This window comes from Oryza brachyantha, chromosome 1 (assembly GCF_000231095.2).
Source record: "Oryza brachyantha chromosome 1, ObraRS2, whole genome shotgun sequence".
Classification (NCBI taxonomy): domain Eukaryota; kingdom Viridiplantae; phylum Streptophyta; class Magnoliopsida; order Poales; family Poaceae; genus Oryza; species Oryza brachyantha.
In genome coordinates, this window is record NC_023163.2 from 31657020 (window position 1) to 31677779 (window position 20760).

At 43.1% G+C, this 20760-nt stretch overlaps 4 protein-coding genes across 4 annotated transcripts; 3 read left to right on the plus strand and 1 right to left on the minus strand.

Annotated features, from left to right (window-relative positions):
• Positions 1-1146: 1146 nt before the first annotated feature.
• LOC102719077 lies at positions 1147-2657 on the minus strand. Its single transcript, XM_040519829.1, has one exon. The coding sequence runs from the start codon at positions 2320-2322 to the stop codon at positions 1612-1614; it is 711 nt and encodes a 236-aa protein (XP_040375763.1). The 5' UTR covers positions 2323-2657; the 3' UTR covers positions 1147-1611.
• A 6987-nt stretch (positions 2658-9644) lies between these two features.
• Positions 9645-14469, plus strand: LOC102719355 (beta-glucosidase 5-like). Its single transcript, XM_040526798.1, has 13 exons — positions 9645-9857; positions 9996-10059; positions 10203-10261; positions 11589-11664; positions 11757-11828; positions 11970-12057; positions 12376-12634; positions 12708-12823; positions 12908-13122; positions 13360-13379; positions 13611-13713; positions 13867-13954; positions 14082-14469. The coding sequence occupies exons 1-13, from the start codon at positions 9696-9698 to the stop codon at positions 14314-14316; spliced, it is 1557 nt and encodes a 518-aa protein (XP_040382732.1). The 5' UTR covers positions 9645-9695; the 3' UTR covers positions 14317-14469.
• A 2528-nt stretch (positions 14470-16997) lies between these two features.
• LOC102719645 (noroxomaritidine/norcraugsodine reductase-like) lies at positions 16998-17937 on the plus strand. The gene is made up of 2 exons (XM_040519852.1): positions 16998-17095; positions 17178-17937. The coding sequence occupies exons 1-2, from the start codon at positions 17010-17012 to the stop codon at positions 17935-17937; spliced, it is 846 nt and encodes a 281-aa protein (XP_040375786.1). The 5' UTR covers positions 16998-17009.
• Positions 17938-19583: 1646 nt separating this feature from the next.
• LOC102719925 (noroxomaritidine/norcraugsodine reductase-like) lies at positions 19584-20682 on the plus strand. The gene is made up of 2 exons (XM_040519851.1): positions 19584-19749; positions 19833-20682. Exons 1-2 carry the CDS (start codon positions 19670-19672, stop codon positions 20599-20601), a joined length of 849 nt encoding a protein of 282 aa, XP_040375785.1. The 5' UTR covers positions 19584-19669; the 3' UTR covers positions 20602-20682.
• The last annotated feature ends 78 nt before the right edge of the window (positions 20683-20760 follow it).

Sequence of the window (20760 nt, forward strand, 5' to 3'; positions counted from 1 at the left end):
ATGTCGAAAGATTCGACGTGATGTTTTTTTAAAAAAAATTGAAAACTAAACAGTCCCTTAATTTAGAACAGACCGACAAAACCACTGCTGCTGCTGCACACATCTGATGAATAACAATGATGATCAACAAGGGATCGATTAAGCAGGCGAGCAGCTGACAAAAATGCTGTGTGAATGACTCCATATAGTCTGTTTGTTCTTTCTGTCATGGGGATAATTAATTAATTAATTAGGTCACACGATGCTAATGTGCTCGTCATGCAAGATGTGTGTACATAAGCTGGTACATACAGCTGGCCAGGTTGTTTCTGTATGTATTGTTAGAGCTCAGCTGTTCATCATTGCCCAGCTATTGTGGTACTGATGTCCAACAAACGACAGCAGTCACAGCACTGTGCTGTCAAGTATGGCCCATTAATCCATTTGGTTTGGCTAAAGTGCAAAGCAGACTAATCCATTACCTAATCCAGGCAATAAAGCTAAAAACGGTATGGATAATTGGATATATCAAGCCATGCATGCAGCCAAAGCTGCTGCATTTTTTTTTTCTGAACTTGTTCAGTGTCATGTCATTCAGACAGGACGAAATGAACGGTCAGTGCTTCAGATAACACTGTACCATTTGTGTTACTCAGCTTAGGAAGAAACTAATTAAGTACTATCAATTGGGCATCTGAACAAATTGTTCTTCGTTTATCTGCACTGACGATGCACATCAATTGGGTAATTAGCATGCATAGCTTATCACTGGCTTGATGCTGGCGATAGCTTGATTGTTGTATTCGCTACCCACTCACCAAACACACGAGCAGTAGAAATGTACAATGAGATGGAGCCACCAAGAATCAAACAGATATTTGTTTAACTACCATTATACTAATCTGACAACTAAGTTGCCGTCTCCAGCTTTGATGCTTTATCTGCATTTTTTTGCTACCCAAAAGGGAGCAAGCACTTGTCGTTTTATTATCCTCATAATTTGTCAGAGATAGATGACTATATGAACATGCATGGTAGTGGTACACTACTAAGTCAATTTTTTTGAGTTCGATTAATTATATACAAAATGTATGAACAACTATAACATCAAATTAATTTTTATTAAACTCACTGTTGAATATACTTTTTTATAATCAACTTGGTCAAATTAAAATGAGTTTTAGTTATGATAAAACTGAAATAGCTTACATTACATCACATTACATTATAAGACAAAAGGCTATACATATATATTACATGGAGGTATATTCTTACTTGGAAACTTAAGAACACACTCACATTACTTTCAAAAAAAAGAGAAAACACTCAAATCACAACAAGATTTGCACAAGAAAATATATATGGAGGTAAAATTTACAACGGTCCCAGCTGCATCCAAAACCATGGGGACTCTTTCGATCAGATCTTCGCATACGTATATACGTACGCACCATGCAATTCAAGCTTCGTATATACGGCCGTATGCACATGCATGCATGAGCACGCCTGCAGATGGCGCCATGGCGGCGGCGAGGTGATGGCCATGGCCACCATGTCGCGGCGGCGGCCTCGCCGGCGTTCGGGCTCTGGGCACGCGCGCTCGCCGCGCGCGCGACGGAGTTGAGCGATCGATCACGCGGCGGTTTCCGTCACGTAGGGGAGGAGGGCGACGTGGTTCTGGCGGCGCAGCTGCTCGTAGAAGCGCCTGATGAACTCCTCGGCCTCGTCGTCCACGGCCCCGCCGCCGCCGGCGTGGCTGTAGTAGCCGTCGTCCTCATCCTCCTCCGAGGAGTAGTTGGACACCCGCACGGAGTAGCCGCCCGTGGTGCCCAGCAGCGGCGAGCGCGCCGGCGTGCACTCGTCCCCCGGGGCGAGCGCCTCCTGAAGCAGGAGCCCCGGCGACGACGGCGCCGGGGAGGCGGCGGCGGCGGCGGCGGCGTAGTACTCGATCCTCTGCAGCGCCGCCTCCGTCGCGCCGCCATAGAGCTGCGGCTCCTCGACGTCCTGGTCCGCGCCGAGGCACGGGAAGTACGCGAGCCGCCGCCTCGAGAGACTACCGCCGCCACCGCCGTAGGAGAAAGCGCCACCCGCCATCACCGGGCTGTTGCTGCACGAGAACTCGTACTCCCGCCGCCGCCCCGCGCCGCCGCCGTGGTGATGCGACAGCAGGTTGGCGACGGAGCGCGCGACCGCCCTGTTCCTCCTCTTGATCCTCACGACGAGCTGCATGCTGAGCAGCAGCCTCCGCTTGGAGGAGAGCAACCCCTTCCTCACCATGAAGAACACCGCCCGCAGGTACCCCCACATCCTCCTCGCCGTCTCCGGCGCCGAGTTCACCTCCATTATTATTCACCACCGATCAAATCACAACCAAAACCAGCAATGAACACCACCAATCTCGATCCTCTCCCAAGATTGATGCAAAGATCGAGCTAGAACACCCAGGATATCTCGCGATCAAATCAAGATGCATGTGCGTCGAGAGATGTTGCATCGATCGGGTGCATGGATTGCAAAAATGGCATTGGTTTGGGTTGCGAGGTGGCGAGGTGACATATATATAGTTGAGCAGGGCACGCAAGAGCGGAGGCGAAAGATGTCTGAAAAAAAGATTTAATCTTTCTTAGCCAGTAAGGCAGCAGCAGCAGCAGGAGCGTCTGCGAGGACAAATTGTGATGAGCTTTCTGGTAGGTGGCGCCTCCGCTTCAAACTCTTCCTTCCTTTAGCCTTTTAACCAGCAAAGTCTGCGAAGAAATTGATCAGGTTGGTTGAAATCATCGAAGAAAAATATTCAAATTAGTGCTTAGGGTGCGTTCTTGGTAGCTAATGGATTATTGATTATCAAGAGCATGTTTCTCAAGCTTGTAAACAACATTTTTTATATAAAAACTTTTATAATCAATATTTCTTATAAGAGAGAATTTTTTATGGTATTTAGAAAGTGAATAGTGGTGTCAGATTTTTAGCGTAAAATAAAATTTTGATGCCTCGAGATGGCTAGTAGCTAGACGTAGTAAGTTTTTGCCCATAAAATATAGAAAATTAAGGCACATGTTAACGTCAAAATATGACCAAATTCTGGTGTTAACAGCACCATATTAAGTACAATAAAAATAAACTCAAGAAAATTTTATGGTTCTTAAAAAAGTATATATAGAGTTACAAAATTTATAGTGTAGTATATAGAGACGCCAAAATTTTACACTAAAAAATACTATATCTTTTTTAAGGAGAGAAATTTTAGTCTTCGAGAAAGTTTCTAAAAGTATCAAATTTATAACGTAGAATTTAGATGAGAAATTTTACTATCCTTGATAAAAATAACTATAGGTATCAAATTTTGGAAAGTCGATTTGTTAGACGCAAGGTTACAGTAGTTATCAGTTAATATTCTGTAACATAGTCGAGCAGTAAAACCATTAACTGTAAGTAGCGAGCTGCTATATATTGATAAGTAGGTTTCCAAATTTCAGATAGGTAATTAGCTGCTTTTCTCGACGGCAGCACTATATCTAGGGAGCCGTCAAGATCCCAGCAACGTTGTCCACGGCATCCACGTGTCGCCGTTGCCTTCTTTCCTTAATCCGGGGTCCATTTGAAGAACACCAGGATCAGCTTCAGAAGTTGTGGCCATGAGCAATCGCCTCGCATTCTCACCAGATTTCGCCTCAGGACGCTGCCACATGATCATCAGCAGAGTCGCTTTCAGAGACCACAAGAAAAGCAGGCATGTGTATAGATTACAGAAAGGAAAACAGTGTGAAGAAAAAATTATCAGAATCAGTGGATGGTTGGTTGATTTCTTCTCACGGTGTTGAGCTGAGAGCCACCAATTCCGGGGACGCTCACACTCGTGACCTTGCCTTGGAACCAAAGCTAGGATCTTTCTTAGCTACTTAGCCAGGAATGATGATTAAATCTAAGGTGATTGTCTTACTCTGATGGTCTGAACTCTGTCTGAACTTCTGAACTAGTGTGTTACAGCTTAATTAAGACAAAGTTGGCAGAAAAACAGGCAGCAGCTTGGCCCGGCCGGCTGCCCCACTGCAAAAGTCGGTCCAGTTAGCTTCGTCGATCAACCGAAGTATGCGATACTTCACCTGTTCTTTGCGAACGGGAGAAGAATTTCTGCAGCTGTCTGCTTGATCAGTGTTGTACAAGGCGTCAAGGCTCAAGAATGGAATTTGTTTTTTTTTCTGCACCTACTCCTAGTCTCCTAACGATGTTGTGAACGAGTCATCCTATCAGCTTATCAGCAAGAATGGAATCATTATTTAGATCAGCATAGTCCAGCTTACATGTTTTATCTGAATTACTATCAGTGCGAAGTTTGCATCTGAATGTGCTCCATCTGATTTCTCACAGTTTTCAGACAGCAGCAAGCTGTGACTCTGATGATGTGAGATTCAGACTCTGCAGGTTGTGCAGTTTCTTGCATGCAGGTTCAGTTTCCATGGCTTCTCGTACGTGTGCTTATCCGAGCTTGACACCTCGATTAGCACGAACAAATCATCAATCATAACGTTGCAAACCCACTACCCTGCACTGCTCGATCTCATCTTCTTCAGCCTGTCCTGCAAAGCGAACAAAAAGGGTTCAGAAAAATTATCTGAAAGAGAAGTTCAGAAAAGTGCAGCAGTGGTGCCGAAAGAACATCGCACAACACAAGCAAACATTATTAGGAGAGCTATTGTGCGTGCCTTTTGATTCCCTTTCTGGACGTCTGTTTTTTGGCTAGTGCCTGACAGGGATTAGTGCATGGTTTTGGCTTGACTTTGTTTCTGCTAATTAAGCATGTCACAACGTTGTCTGGTCTAACAACCGATAATATAATAGGATTAGGAGTAAGTTCTGCTGCTTTTGTCAATGTGCTTAATTCCCTTTTCGTGCAAGTTGCACACTGCATCTTCAGTCTTTTCTCTGAACTGATCTGTCGAGTAAAGCCTAGTACTTGTTGCACCGGTTTTGCTAATTTTCTTGCTGGCATATTTTTTTAATGGAAAGCTTTCGATTTTGAACTGTTAGACTTAGATCCATTTTGATGTACATGCAGGAAAAAAACCGGCACAAGCACTCGCCACTAGCCAATCAGACAAGGTATCATTTTTGTTAGTCACATGGTATAGTTACAATGTTTACGCTATAATTACAGTGTAATTATATTTAAAAGTTTTTCACCCGCGAAATCCGCTAAAGATGTAACAAATATATCAACACCAGTATTTATCTTGTATTTGACAAATAGTGATTCCTTAGGCCCACTTTGGATGGGCTGAAATCTCAGTCGATATACATAAACATGGGCCAGAATCCTTGTTCCAAATCTCCGGCCCGCTATAACTGTCTGAGAAGGATTTCACTAACCACTATAGCTTTATTTAGCCCGCTATTAGCTGTTTGGAAGGGTCAACCGCTAAATGTCTTACCCCACTATTTAAAACCTTGGCCATAATTCAAGTTCAATTTTTTAGGGAAAAGATCTACTTTAGATCCCTCGTTGCAATAACGTCCATCAACCACAAAACCATGTATAGCACGTCCCATAACTTCTAAAACCACTCCCAGTCAAGTCCCTCGGCGATATTAAAGGTGGTCCTAGCTGACATGGTGCACAAAGGGCGTGTTCAACTTGATTTTTATCTCATATAGAGTTGATGTGGCGCTTACGTGACATCTTAGCAAGAATAAACAGTAAAAAGAATGTGTAGTGCCCACATGTTAGGGGCGTCCCCCTTTCTCTCTCTCCTTTTTCTCTCCACCGACTGCCCCCCTGCCTAGCCCTAGTCCCAAAATCAGCCTGACGAGCAGTAATCTAGTTTTATTTTTCTAACACGTGGTAGAAGAGTTGTGTTTAATTTTTCGTAACATGTGGGTCTCATGTAATATAGTTTTATTTTTCTCTATCCGTTTTTGATAACCAGGGACCATGTACATTCGGTTTTGCAGTCTAAGAACGATAATGAAACTTGACAAATCTAAATTGGATCTTTTTTGTATTTCTCGGTCTATACATACGGTTGGCTTAGATTCGTCTCATCCAAACACATGTAAAAGCCCATCTCCGTGTAACTTTTAGTATCAATCCAGTAGTTTATTTTTTTTAAGTGGTATTGAGTCTTGACTGCGATGTCGAATTTATTTCTAGATATCTCTGGACACAAATGCCCTGGGCTTGTCACTTGTGAGTTTGGGTCCCGCGGAGATGAAATCAATACAGTATTTTGGGTGGAGGTTTGCTTGAAACGTGTATTAATAGGCTCCCAACAGTATCTCTATCTCATCCTTCATTTTAAAAATATTCGGTGAATAATTAAAATTGAGCTCTAACAAAACATCCATCTCATCCTTTATTTTTGGATGTCACCCATATTAATATTAGAAGAGATAAACTATATAGATGTTCTCTCCATCCTCCAAATAGATACCGAGGATGTTATATATGGATGATTTGCTAAAGCAAAACTATTTTATATGATCATTCAGATAAAAGTATGGATGATCAAATTTATATGAACGGTTGGGACATTGGGATGCTTTAAGGCTCCGTTTTAAACATAGTGGTTGAATTCGGCTACTTGTTTCCGCCAGCTAAGTATTTTAAACAGTTCAACTGTACGTTTGAATTTATTTTAAAATTAAATAAATTTATTTTTAATTATTCATGGTTATATTTAATAAAATAATCTTATATGGATTATATAGATGATTTGAGATATATATCATGTTGTTTAAGCGAGGATGTGAATCCAAATTAATTCCTTCTGCGGAGACATGTATGTAAATGTTTTTTTTCCATGGTAATTAGGGGATGAAGACACGGAAGAGCTGTTTGGTTGGGCCTTTTTAGCCCGTATCTATTATCATGGTAACCAAATGAAAAAAGTCTATCAAAAGTCACTCAACTAATAAGCGAGTTTCGAGTTTATTTTTCGTCCCTTAACCGAAATATCAGAAATGTATATCCTTCAACTAAATAAAACCGTACAAATTTGGTCCCATAGCAGAATTGATTCCGTTTTTGCGTGGTTTCAAACGAGGTGGCATAAGATGGTCCCACCTGTTCAGTAGCTTCAATTTTTTTTTTCTTATTTTCTTTCTCTTTCTTCCCTCCCATGCTCTCCTCTCTCTCTTCTTCCTCACTTCGCATGGGGCGGCGGTGGCTGGGCACGTGCAGGCGCAGCTGGGGCGGGGGGCTGGCCGAGCTAGGCGTGAGCGGCGCCGCTAGCTAGAGTCGGCGCGGGCGGCGGCGGCGCTGGTTGGATTACTTGTCCGCTCGGCAGATGTCGTCGTAGATTCGTCGTCCGGATCCTCGTCGGCGGCGAGCGTCGTTCACTGTCAACTGGTTGTCCTCGCCGTCGAGTGAATTCGCGAACCACTCGTGCAGTGGCGTTCCCGGAATTACGCACACCGGGTGGCGGCCGCGAGCTCGTCCTCAGCGACAGGTCGACGTCCTTGCCCCTCGCACGTACAGCAGCACGCCATGGATGGGCTCGAACGAGTCGAGCACGATGAGGAATGGTTGCGACGGCAGGCTGTTCTGGCGCACCACCTTGAGGATGAACTCGACGAGAACGACGCAGGTGGTGTCGTTGGTGAAGAGCGCGCTGGCGATGGCGGAGACGAAGCAGACGCGAAAGAGGAGGTCCTTGCATGCACATTTTCTAGCATGTGCATACCTGGTATTTCATCAGCCAACTAAATGCTTTCATGCAGCAACTAATCAATAGTATCCCGCCGCGTCACGCAGCTCTCAGCATGCACGTATCACACGTATTGCCTCAAATATCCTTCAATGCAGCACACATTACTACAAATCCTATACAAATACACTCTACATCACTACATGCAGTAAATATGCATATACACTAACGACAAGATTATTTGCTAACGACTTGGAACATGTCAGCGCGCTCGAGGAAGACCGCTCACCACCATGATGCCGGACAGGAGGCCGAGGATGGGGAGGTCGATGGCGGCGTAGGCCTTCTCCGGCATCATCACGCGGAGCAACACCATCAGCATGGCGCCCAGGAGACCCTGTCGTCCTTCCCCATCGGCATGAACGGTGTCGATGGGAACACCGCCAGCACCATCTTCTTAGTCTTCCTCAGACTAAATCTCCACGAACTATACTTGATATGTGCCTACAGTTGGATTACTTGAGCGAACGAGTAATCCAACCAGCGTCGCCATCGCCCGCGCCGACTCCAGCCAGCGCCAGCGCCGCCGCCCCAGCTGCACCTGCATGTGCCCAGCGACCGCCGCCCCCATGCGAAGTGAGAAGTGAGGAAGAGAGAGAGAGAGTAGAGCATGGGAGAGAACAAAGAGAAAAATTGAAGCTACTGACATGTGGGCCATCTTGCCACGTCATTCGAAACCGCGTATGGGACTAAGTTTGCACGGTTTTATTTAGTTGAAGGGTACATATTTCTGGTATTCTGATTAAGGGATGAAAAGTAAACTTGTATTAGTTAAGGGACTTTTGGTGGTGGACTTTTTCCTAACCAAATTCGTTGAATTATACCTTCGCGGGACGGGTAGGGGACATAGAACCCAGATAGAAAATTCCAAGTTGTCATCTCTGCTCTCCATTAGCTTTTCTGATGCAGAGGGGTCCGGTTCCTCGACAAGGACTTCAATAGGTCAGCTGTAGTGACTAGTGAGATGTACGCTAGTCAGCGACCTGCTTAATTAGCATCAAAATTTTCGCGTTCTTCCATCCCATCAATATATATATATATATATATATATATATATATATATAAAACTAACTATAGTTAAAAATAACTAATTGTACTTTTTGGAATAATTTACGAGACGGACATTTTAAACCTAGTTAGTCCATGATTAGCTATAAACAGTAACTCGTATGTGCTAATGACAGATTAATTAGCCTTGAAAATTTTATCTTTTGGTTTCCTGCCACACTATGTAATTAGTTTTCAACTGATTATCGAAATAGTCTTCAAACATCCGATCACTGAGCAAGCTCTCGATCATGAAGTGATGGCTTCTGCAGTTCAACTGTATTGGTGTAGGGCATTTTTATCATTCTTAAATTTTAGGATAAATTTTTATGTAATCTCAAGGTACAAGTTACAACACTTTTTGTTATTTTTATTGGATCGAACAAAAAAATCCTAAAGAGTAGTACCTTAAAGATGATAAAAAAAGTCATTAAATAGCAATACCGTACAATTTTCCCTTCGTTTGGTTGGCTAGTGCGCTCAGTGCAGGTGACGGGAGGTGAACCCAGCAGTATCCTCCTTATCCATTTCCATTTTCCTTTAATTTCTTTTCGGCAGGTTATCATCTACTACACTGTCCTATAAAAAGTGGATTTCTGGATTTTTCAGGTCGAGCGTTTGACCATCTGTATTATTTAAAAATTTATTAAAAAATTAAAAAAAATTAGTCACACGTAAAATACTATTCATGTTTTATCGTGTAGTAACAATAAAAATATTAATCATAAAAAAATTTTAAATAAGACGAAGAGTCAAAAATTCTAAAATAAACACAGAAATTCGTTTATTTTGGGACGGAGATGTTACTTCCTGTCTCGATCACCTGGACATGTGCCTTACTTGCCCTGCAAAAATAAAATCAGAAACCATTTCTGTACTTGGACAATGTGTACCTCATTTTTTCAGTGGAAGCTAGTAGAAGTGTAGAACCACCACGAGTTGAGGAGTCCACAGCCACATTCACTGGCAATGGCTGCCATTGCCGCCGTCTCCCTGCCGCTGCTTCTCTCCTTCTTCTTCTTCCTCCTCCTGCTGCTGCTGCTGCTGCATGGTGCCGCGCCTGTTCTTGGCTTCACGAGGAGAGATTTCCCCAGCGACTTCGTCTTCGGATCCGCCACCTCGTCGTATCAGGTAGTGCCTCGATTGCTTCCAGGTTTGGATTGGTGTGAGATTTTCTTCATTTCTTGCCTGTCTGTCAGTCACTAACTTACTGTAATATCTGAGAGCTTTTCTGCTGTCTCTGAGGATTTCTTTTCATCTGTTTGCTAGTACGAGGGTGCTGTTCATGAGGATGGAAAGAGCCCAAGCAACTGGGACATCTTCACTCATGAAGGTAGAGGTTACAGCTTTTCAGCGCAAACTGACAAGGCTGTGATTATAGATTCTGGTCGTGTTTTTGACAAATATATGTTCTTGTTTGACACACATTTTGTTGCCTGAAAATATGTGTTCTTGTTTGAATGTTTGTGATGACAGGGAAGATGCCAGACAGAAGTACAGCTGATGTCTCGGCTGACGGTTACCACAAGTACAAAGTATAGTTCAATTTCTCTCTGGATGTAAATTTGCTGCCTTTTATCAATTTGGATGTTATATTTGTAGGATTGAACAAGATCAAACAAACCTACCAGAGAGGGGTGAATGGTAGGGAAAAACAAAACCCAAAAATCTTTCACGAAATAAAGGATTACCTCTGTCGAAGAAATTGACGAAGGCTTGCTACCTTGATCGCGTCGCTCCTGTGTCGCCGCTACCTTGATCGCGCCGCTCATGTGCCGTCGAATAGATCATCGAATCGCGCCACTTCTATGACGTCGATCGGATCGTCGGAATCCAAAAAATCACCAGTAGATGAAAGTCGAAAACGTAGATTGAATGATCTTGACTTTATTGCATCAACTGGTATTTACAAAGTGCACCAACGGCACTTCTATCAAAATCGTCGATATAGAATCAACAACTAAATCTCACAAAAAGCACACCGAATGCATACCCCTCGGTCTCTATTTATATCGAAAAGTCTATCACCAAATAGGAGTATGACTCCTTATACTAATATGACTCATCTCTTAGTTTTCCTAATCAAATCCAACATGCCAAAATCAGACACAGCCACAGAAGTCTAAACGTGCTACAGTAGTCCGACTGCTACAGTACCCGCCGCGCTATAGTAATCCGGGTCCGCCACAGTAATCCGATCCGGTTGTTACAGTGCCGCGCGCTATAGTATCCGGTTGCTACAGTATCATGGCGCTACAGTATCCGACGCTGCTACAGTGTCCGAACCAGTAGCAAATTCCTTTTCTTTTCTCATCCAGTTTTAATCCGATTTACTTCCTGATTTTTCCGGCGCTTACACACACAACATGTGAAGCCCGTTACGATTCCATCCCACACGGTGTTGCTCCACCATGTGCCAACTCGTATTCAATATCGTCACCTGGCATCCTCGATCGTCCGGACCTCAGCTCCTCCCTGAGCCTAGTCACGATCCCACCGCCATTGACCGATATTGACCTCAAGTCATCTGCACAACTAGAGACAAACCAACCGTTTCCGAGCACAGATATCGCAACCTGACTCACATTAGTTACACACACTCGCACCAACACCTTAATTGTTTCCAAACCAAATTCAATTTATAAACTAAATCGCAAGCCAATTGTTCATCAGAAAATATTAATCATGCTTATGTTCTTACAATATTTATACCTAAAGAACTGTGCTTTCTGTCTTATCTCTGAATAACTTATTGTCTAGAAGGAAAATATTCAGATGTCATGGCCGAGTACTTCAATGTTCTGAAAGGAATGTTCTAACTTGGTTTAAGTTGTTCTGACATGATTTATTGTAATGGTTCAGGATGATGTGAAGCTCATGGTTGAGACTAACCTAGAGGCTTATAGATTATCCATCTCGTGGTCGAGGCTTATTCCAAGTATAATAAGCATTTTGGAGCATTTTCATTGTTGTAGTAAAGAACTTTTGTTGATTATTTCTAATTATCGTTTTTGAAACTAATGTTTTCAGATGGGAGGGGTGCTGTCAATCCAAAGGGGCTACAATACTACAATAACATCATAGATGAGCTAGTGAAAAATGGTACACTTATTTGCATTGATCTATGAACTGTATTGCGGTGGTGACTCGATACTTTGCACTTCAATACTGAAAATTCAGTCACGTACCCTTTTTTTTTCTTCACTTCTTTAAGCCCTATATATAGTATTTACCTTTCTTCAGGGATTGAAGTTCATGTCATGATTTATCAGCTGGATCTCCCTCAGGTTCTGGAAGATGAGTATGGAGGATGGCTAAGTCCGAGAATTTTGTAAGATCTTTTAACTTTCCCTTGTGGTGATGGTATTGACCTGAAGTTCAAGTTGTCCCACTCCAGCACTTAATAACACATTGTCCCTTCTATCTTCAGTTACACCCTTAGTGCAACGATACACAATTCTTTTGCATATTTGCGAAAAAAATCAGTTACAACTAACATAATATACAGACTTGTTGGGCCAAACCTGAATTAACGGCTTTACCAAAAAAAAAAAACTGGGAATTGAGAGAATTGGTCACAAGTTTCCTAGTCACATTTCATAAAGAGCGGACTTGAAATACTAATCTCCAGTGGTATTGGAAATGTCAGGGAGGATTTCAAAGAATACGCAGATGTGTGCTTCAGGGAGTTTGGAGACAGGGTTTCACACTGGATTACTATTGATGAACCTAATGTTGCTTCATTTGGGTCTTATGATAATGGACAATTGGCCCCTGGGCGTTGCTCCGATCCTTTTGGAGTAAGAAAATGTACAATTGGGAACTCATCTGTGGAGCCATATATAGCAGTCCATAACATGTTACTGGCACATGCATCAGTTACAAGATTGTACAGAGAAAAATATCAAGTGAGTTGTCATGTACCCAAAATTAGGAGCAGTGTCCAATTGTCCGATGTTTTATGTGTTCTTTTACATATAGGTTGCAGGAAAAGGCGTTATCGGCATAAGCGTTTACACATTTTGGACTTATCCGTTAACAAATTCAACCCTTGATTTTGAAGCAACCAAAAGATGTCAGGACTTTATGTTCAACTGGTATGTCATGTTGACTCTTTATCTTTGCATCTGAATATTAATGTGAAGCATAGATGTAGCACAGAGAGTTGTGATGCATTGTAGGATACTAAGGCCCTTGGTGTTCGGTGATTATCCACAAGTAATGAAGGAGATTGTTGGTTCTCGCCTTCCATCCTTCACAAAATCTCAATCTGAATTAGTCAAGGGTTCTCTAGATTTCATTGGAATGAATCACTACTGCTCTCTCTATGTGAATGATCAGCCTTTGGGTAAGGGTGCTCGCGACTTTATGACGGACATGTCAGTTACCTACAGAGGTAAGAAACTTTTCTCCCAAAAAGGGCATTATTTTTGCACTGCATTTTTCCAGCCATAGGAGAGAAAATTGGTTCATTTAACTAGCAGCAATATCTTTCCAATAACTACTAACAACAACAAATATTCTGACCAAATAACTTGCTGACTTTGTTGTGCATATTTACAACTCTATGAAATCTGTATACCATATGCCACATCGATCTAATGAATTCCAACTGATTCACGTTCCAAGACAGATCCACCACCACCTGGTAAGGTATGGTTTTCCTCCATCGATTTTTTGTCAGATATGCTACTCTTCTGAACTTGTTTCTAACATGAAACTGTCAAATTATGAGTTTTATCTGATTCAAGATATTAAACCAAATATGCAATATACGTTTAAACTTAAAAAACATGCAATTTGCAAGGATAGCAAAACTGTGGTCATTATGCGAGCTGTGACGCATCTCCTTCTCTCTCTCTCTCTTTTTTTTTTTGAGTGCAGAGTGCTCCAACATCTGTTGGAAGCGACCCACAAGGATTGGGATTCATGGTGCAGTACCTACAAGAAACCTATGGGAACTTCCCGATTTATATCCTTGAGAATGGCAAGTCTAGTTCCCAATCTCATATGATCACTCCATTATTTTTGTGGTTAAGCAGTTAAGCTTTATAGTGCACTGCAAATTTGCCAATGTTTATGCACACTTGTACTGTTTTACACCTTACACATTTGGTAATCTTTTTTGCAATCTCTTCAGGTTACGGCTCAAGCAACGACACCCTCCATGACACTGACAGGATTGATTACCTGAAGAGCTACATAGGGAGCATACTAACTGCAATAAGGTAAAAAAGAACGAAACAGTGACACAATGTTCAGGCAAATGTTTTCGCAGTTCGTCTGAAATTCTTCAGACATTTTGAATCTTTTGATCCGGAAGAACTCGTTCTTGTCTCTCTCTGCTACATGCAGGAATGGCGCCAACGTGAAGGGCTACTTCGCGTGGTCCTTCGTGGACGTCTTCGAGTACCTGTCGGGGTACGGGCAGTCGTACGGCTTCTACCGCGTGGACTTCGCCGACGAGGCGCGGCCGCGGCGGGCGAGGCTCTCCGCTCGCTGGTTCTCCGGCTTCCTCAGGAACAGGGAGATGATGGATGATGTTGAGGCCGAGCTCGCCATGGCAGCAGAGTCACGAGCTCAACAATGAGTTCCTCAAGAACACTACTTATTTGTTTTCTTTCACATAATTAAGCACAGAAAAGAGTCACTAATGCTCATGCCTTGATGCTGTACACAAAAATAGTTACTGATTATGTAATTAAATCCGAGGTTGGCTATAAGCCTATAATCAAAGGGCAAATTGGAGGACTTACGCTGTGTTATTCTTTAGATAAAAGATTATCAGATTTTTTATAGTTATTTAATAATTCAAATAATAGAATTAACTATTTATAAAGTTGAAAATCTATTTTAAAAAACTAAGATGGTGAACTTATGTATAAAAACATTTTGAGAAACATATTGTTTTACCGAGCATGCGTGCAAAAGCAAGATAAGCTAGGGTGTAGAAAATAACCCAGCCTTGGTACTTACTTCAAATTATTTTGAAAAAAGCTTTAAAAGAAAATGATTGGCTAGATTACAATCACCTAAGAATATACTTCTAATGGTTTTTTAATTGACATTATTGACTTTCAGATCTATGTTTGACTATTCGTCTTATTTAAAAAATCATATAATTATTAATTATTTTGTTATAATTATTACTAAAGTAACTTTAAGTATGATTTATGATTTATAATTTTACGTATTTGGATAAAGTTTTTAAATAAGACAAATGGTCAAATATAAGTTCAAAAAATGACAGCGTCAATTAGAAAATCGGACGGATATACTTTTATGGTCATAAAATTGCACATTGTTAAGTAAAATTACAGTGATATGTAATGGACAATTAAGTCCATTTTAACTGTAATTTTGTCACACTATATGAGTTCACTTTATTTTAATATAAATCCGACTACTTTTACATATAATTTTGAAATATTTTTTTTATAAACTATAAATATATTTCATCAAATATTTTGGATTTTCAAAAAATATGTTTGTTCGGGCATCCGGTCGAAGGATAAAATGGAGTGTTTTTGGAGATGGGCCGGCTGCCTGAAACCTGCAGTAGGCAGCACACGACACGAGTACACGACATACACTCCGTTGCATTGCACAGGAGACAACGCATGGATGAAAGCATCTACGCGTTGCAACGTCCGCCGTGAAGGAGAATCCAACAACGCTGTCACCTGTCTCAGTCTGTCGCTTACGTAAAGAGCACCTTCCAGAGTTATCTGAGGCCTTGTGCTAAAATTTTTTTAAAAAAACATCACATCAAATTTTTGGACATTTAAATAGAGCGCTAAATATAGATGAAACGAAAAACTAATTGCACAGTTATGTGAAAATCTCGAGACGAATCTTTTGAGCCTAATTAGTCCATGATTAGCCATAATTAAGTGCTACAGTAACCAACATGTGCTAATGACTGCTTAATTAGGCTAAAAAAATTCGTCTCGCGGTTTCCAGCCGAACCGTGAAATTTGTTTTTTTGTTCGTGTTCGAAAACTTCTTCCGCCATTCAGTCAAACATTCGATGTGATCCGTTCTCCAAAAAGTTTTGCCATCTAAACATGGCCTAAGATCCTGATTAGTTTCCAAAAAATTTCTTCCAGAAACATCAATCGAATACTTAAACATCTAAATAAAGTATTAAATATAAATCAAACAAAAAACTAATTAACAGTTATAGGAGAAATCGTGAGATGAATCTTTTGAGCCTAATTAGTTTATGATTAGCCATAGGTGCTATAGTAACATACATGTGCTAACGATGGATTAATTAGACTCAAAAGATTCGTCTCGTGTTTTCTAGTCGAGCCATAAAATTTGTTTTTTTATTTGTGTTCAAAACCTCCTCCCGACATCCGATCAATGTCTAATGTCTAATGTGACACTCAAAAATTTTCTTTTCCCGAACTAAGCACCTCCTAAATTATTCTACAAAACTAAAATAAGGCTAGAAAATATATTTCAACAAGCTTTAAATTTTATTTTCAATATTTACGTTTAATGTTAACTCTCTTGTGTCATAGATTTATGATAGTCATACGTGTTCTTAATATTTATTCAGTTTTATGTTTTTTTGAGGAGGTACTCCATTATGTCAAAAAAATATTTATTGTTTAGAATAATATTTAGTCAAACTTATAAAATTCTAATAAATATTTTTTATTACGATAAATTTATAATATCAAATAAGTTTATGATATAAATAGTATATTTTGAGGAAAATCTATATATCCTTTTCCTATATTTAAACTAAGTATTTAAGAAATAATTGATAATTAAAATTTTATAAAATTGATCTTTTTTTATCTTAAATGACAAATACTTTTGACTGGATGACCTAATCTTAACAATATTTTTTGGATGAATCTAATACATGGTTTTGGAGAGTTAAGTATAAGAGTTCTCTTGGAGATGCTTGTACTGCCCAAAACTCCAACACACATAATTATTTTTAGAATTTAAATTTTATATCATACTATAAATATTATTGTACTAATTTCCATACGATCATTCCAATGAACCAATTAAGTGCTTGGAAATAAAATATGGTAAATTCAAAATTAAAAAATTGAGCAACAAAATGACAACAAGAAAATCTTTCCCCCTTAGTTTAGTCCTTGTGAAACAAAACCAAAACATTTATATTTGTGAACAAAGTCAAACAATACTAGATAAGTACTACGAACATACAATACAACTAGTACAACTATAGGTCGCCAAGGCTCAGAAGTCAGGACCAACCTGCAGAGTACCAGACCAATCGATCACCAGCGAGAAATGGCAGCGACGCCGGCGAGCAGAGAGCGGCGGTGGAGCCTCGCCGGCAAGACGGCGCTCGTCACCGGCGGAACCAAAGGCATCGGGTACCGTGCGTGCATGCATGGCGCGCGTTGAGATTACATGTTACGCGTGTGTTTGATTGTCGTTACGTGGTGGCCGGTGCAGGCGCGCGATCGTGGAGGAGCTCGCCGGGCTCGGGGTGAGGGTGCACACGTGCGCCCGCGGCGACGCCGACGTGCAGGAGTGCCTGCGCCGGTGGAACGCCGCCGCCGCCGGCGAGGCGGCGCCCGTCACGGCGTCGGTCTGCGACGTGTCCGTGCGCGGCGACAGGGAGGCGCTGGTGGCGGCGGCGCGCGGCGCCCTCGGCGGGAGGCTCGACATCCTCGTCAACAACGTCGGCCAGACCATGTTCGCCGCGGCCACGGCGTGCGCGGCGGAGGACTACGCGCGCCTCATGGCGACCAACCTCGAGTCATGCTTCCACCTCGCCCAGCTCGCGCACCCTCTCCTCGCCGCCGCCGCTGCGTCGAACGGCGGTGGCGGCGCCGGTGCCGCCAACGTGGTGAACATCTCCTCAGTCGCCGGGTTCATCGCCTACCCGACGCTGTCCGTCTACTCCGCGACCAAAGGCGCCATGAACCAGCTCACCCGGAGCCTCGCCGCCGAGTGGGCTCGCGACGGCATACGCGTCAACTGCGTCGCGCCGGGCGTCATCCGGAGCGACATCATCGGCAGCAGCGGCGTGACGCTGGACCCGGCGACGGCGCGGGCGATGGCGGAGAGGGAGATGGCGCGGGTCGCCATGGGCCGCATCGGCGAGCCCGAGGAGGTGGCGTCGCTCGTCGCCTTCCTCTGCATGCCGGCGGCATCCTACATCACCGGGCAGGTCATCGTCGTCGACGGTGGCCGCACCATAACAGCCTAGCCAGCTAGGCTAAATAATGGCTGATTAATCCGCAATTTCCTTAAAATATACTTCCTCCGTTTTATAACGTAATATGCTTGACTTTTTGTTTCCAATATTTGATCATTTGTCTTATTCAAAAAATTATAAAAATATCATTTATTTTGCTTGTGAATTACTTTATTATCAAAAGAATTTAAGCATGGCCTATCAATTTTTTATTTTTTTACTAAATTTTTGAATAAAACGAATGGTCAAACGTTGCAAAAAAAATCAAACATCTTACATTTACGAACAGATGTCGTATATAACTATTATCAAAACTATACATTTTATTTGCACATTTAGCCCCTCAAACCACACATGTCATACTATTATTGGTGTGATTATTTGCACTTGGTTTATCAAGAGCTTTGTAACAAGTGTTTGTAACTCATTTACTTGTAAAAAGTGGTTGTAATGAGGGAGTTTACTATGCAGATCGTATAAATTTTATTGTTTCATTTGCTCTTATCGACCACAAATAAAACCCAAATTCTGAAAGTTTCTAGAGTTAATTTTGTGCTTTTTATCATATTTTATTTTATAAAAATTATATCTATAAATTATTCTTACTTGATACATCTATTTATTGCTTATTAAACTATTGGGGCACATATAAAGATACTTATAAGTTGACTCTCTTGATCGTCGCATAAGTAAATTTTATATAGAAAAGAGTGGTACCTCCTATTAGCTCGTTAAAAATGGTAAAATTGTTAGACAACAGGGATATAAAAAAAATGGAGAAAGAGCATCAGAGGAGTAACTGGAATCATGATTTTGGAGGGAATAATTACGATTGCGCCGTTGGAGGGGAATTGAATAGAGAGCAGCACACAAACAAAAGAGTGAAAAATTGGGAGTCACTGATACGTCTAGAGAAAACGAAGGATATGAAGATGGAGACCGAGCGTCAGAGTGGCAACCGTGGAATCACGACTTTGGGGAGAGTAGCGGCGATTGCACCGTAGGAGCCTTGGAGGTGAGTTTGCCCGGGTTAACCTGCAGGGGCCGAGGGATCGAGGCCCATGGGCCCAATCCTCTTACAGGTGAACAGTACATGTGGTACTGTAGTAACCGGTATCATAGCAGCACGGTATCCTCTTACAGGTGAACAGTACATGTGGTACTGTAGTAACCGGTATCATAGCAGCACGGATAGGATTAAGAGATAGGGTATGATAGGATTAAGAGATAAAGTTATATTAGATTAAGTTAGTTATCTAGGGATTAAGTCTCATCATCTATACTTTCTTAATCTAAGTCTCTCTCTCATTCCTAACAGTCGTCGCCGCCCGACTATCCTTCCGACGGTGTTTACCCCTATGAACACTAGCCCATAATAACTTGGTATCCGTTTCACGTTATAAGATTTTCTGGTATTGGCTAGATTTATATACGTGCTAATGAATCTGGACATATATACAAAATATATACATTGATTTATAGATAAATCTAGATGACCCTAGAAAGCCTTATAATATAAAATGAATAGAGTATGACGTTGTCATAATTCAATGCATATGAAATCAATATCGGTTCATTTGACGACAACAACGCTCGGTCGTATTTCACGGCACGAGTTGAAAGAGTGTGTGCACGTATGACGTTTGTTTGGGGGTGTATTTCCGTTGTCGGCATAAATTTTGTCCAAAAATCAATTCGCATCCGCTTCGTTACTCCGTACACCGGCACCAGATCGGTCACCGCCATGGCGGCCGCGAGCAGGGCACGGCGGTGGAGCCTGGCCGGCAAGACGGCACTCGTCACCGGCGGCACCAAAGGCATCGGGTACGTACGTTCGTCGTGTTCATCATGTATGCCTGTATGGAGAAGAGATGCCGATATGGGTTCGTTGTTTGGTTTGATCGCAGCCGCGCCGTCGTGGAGGAGCTCGCCGGGTTCGGGGTGAGGGTGCACACGTGCTCCCGCGACGACGCCGGCCTGCAGGAGTGCCTGCGCCAGTGGAACTCCGGGGGCGCCGCCGGCGAGGGGGTGGTGCTCGCGGCGCCCGTCACGGCGTCGGTCTGCGACGTGTCCGTGCGCGGCGACAGGGAGGCGCTGGTGGCCGCGGCGCGCGACGCGCTCGGCGGTAGGCTCGACGTGCTCGTCAACAACGTCGGCCAGGTGCTCGTCGGCCCGGCCGCGGAGACCGCGCCCGAGGACTACGCCCGCGTCATGGCGACCAACCTCGAGTCCTGCTTCCACCTCGCCCAGCTCGCGCACCCTCTCCTCCGCGAGGCGGCTGAGGCAGGCGGAGGAGGCGGCAGCAGCAGCGTGGTGAACATCTCCTCCTCCGCGGCGTTCCACGCCGCGCCGCACTTGGCCGTGTACTCGGCGACCAAGGGCGGCTTGAACCAGCTCACCCGGAGCCTCGCCGCCGAGTGGGCACGCGACGGCATTCGCGTCAACGCCGTCGCGCCGGGAGGCACCCGGAGCGACATCTGCAGCAGCAGCGGCCTGACGCTGGACGAGGAGACGGTGCGCAGGCTGGCGGACGCCGGCGGCATGGACCGCGTCCCCATGCGGCGCCTCGGCGAGCCCGAGGAGATCGCCGCCGCCGTCGCCTTCCTCTGCATGCCGGCCGCCTCCTACATCACCGGACAGGTCATCTGCGTCGACGGCGGCCGCACCATCGCCTAGAACCATGAAAGCTACCTAGATATTCTAGCTAGCTCGTCAGCCTCGTCAAGAAAATAATCAAGAACAGCATTGCTAATTAATTTTCCGAATACAAATCAGGTTTGGATTTTGGATCGGACACCGGGTTGCTGTCTAGTATAAATCTCTCGTCGACGCGAC

Coding starts and splice junctions, on each gene's coding strand:
- LOC102719645 (XM_040519852.1), top strand. CDS start 17,010: ATGGCAGCGACGCCGGCGAGCAGAGAGCGGCGGTGGAGCCTCGCCGGC. Junction 17,096..17,177: donor GGCGGAACCAAAGGCATCGG/GTACCGTGCGTG, acceptor TGGCCGGTGCAG/GCGCGCGATCGTGGAGGAGC.
- LOC102719077 (XM_040519829.1), bottom strand. CDS start 2,322: ATGGAGGTGAACTCGGCGCCGGAGACGGCGAGGAGGATGTGGGGGTAC.
- LOC102719355 (XM_040526798.1), top strand. CDS start 9,696: ATGGCTGCCATTGCCGCCGTCTCCCTGCCGCTGCTTCTCTCCTTCTTC. Junction 12,058..12,375: donor TGGCTAAGTCCGAGAATTTT/GTAAGATCTTTT, acceptor TGGAAATGTCAG/GGAGGATTTCAAAGAATACG. Junction 13,380..13,610: donor ATCCACCACCACCTGGTAAG/GTATGGTTTTCC, acceptor TTTTGAGTGCAG/AGTGCTCCAACATCTGTTGG.
- LOC102719925 (XM_040519851.1), top strand. CDS start 19,670: ATGGCGGCCGCGAGCAGGGCACGGCGGTGGAGCCTGGCCGGCAAGACG. Junction 19,750..19,832: donor GGCGGCACCAAAGGCATCGG/GTACGTACGTTC, acceptor GTTTGATCGCAG/CCGCGCCGTCGTGGAGGAGC.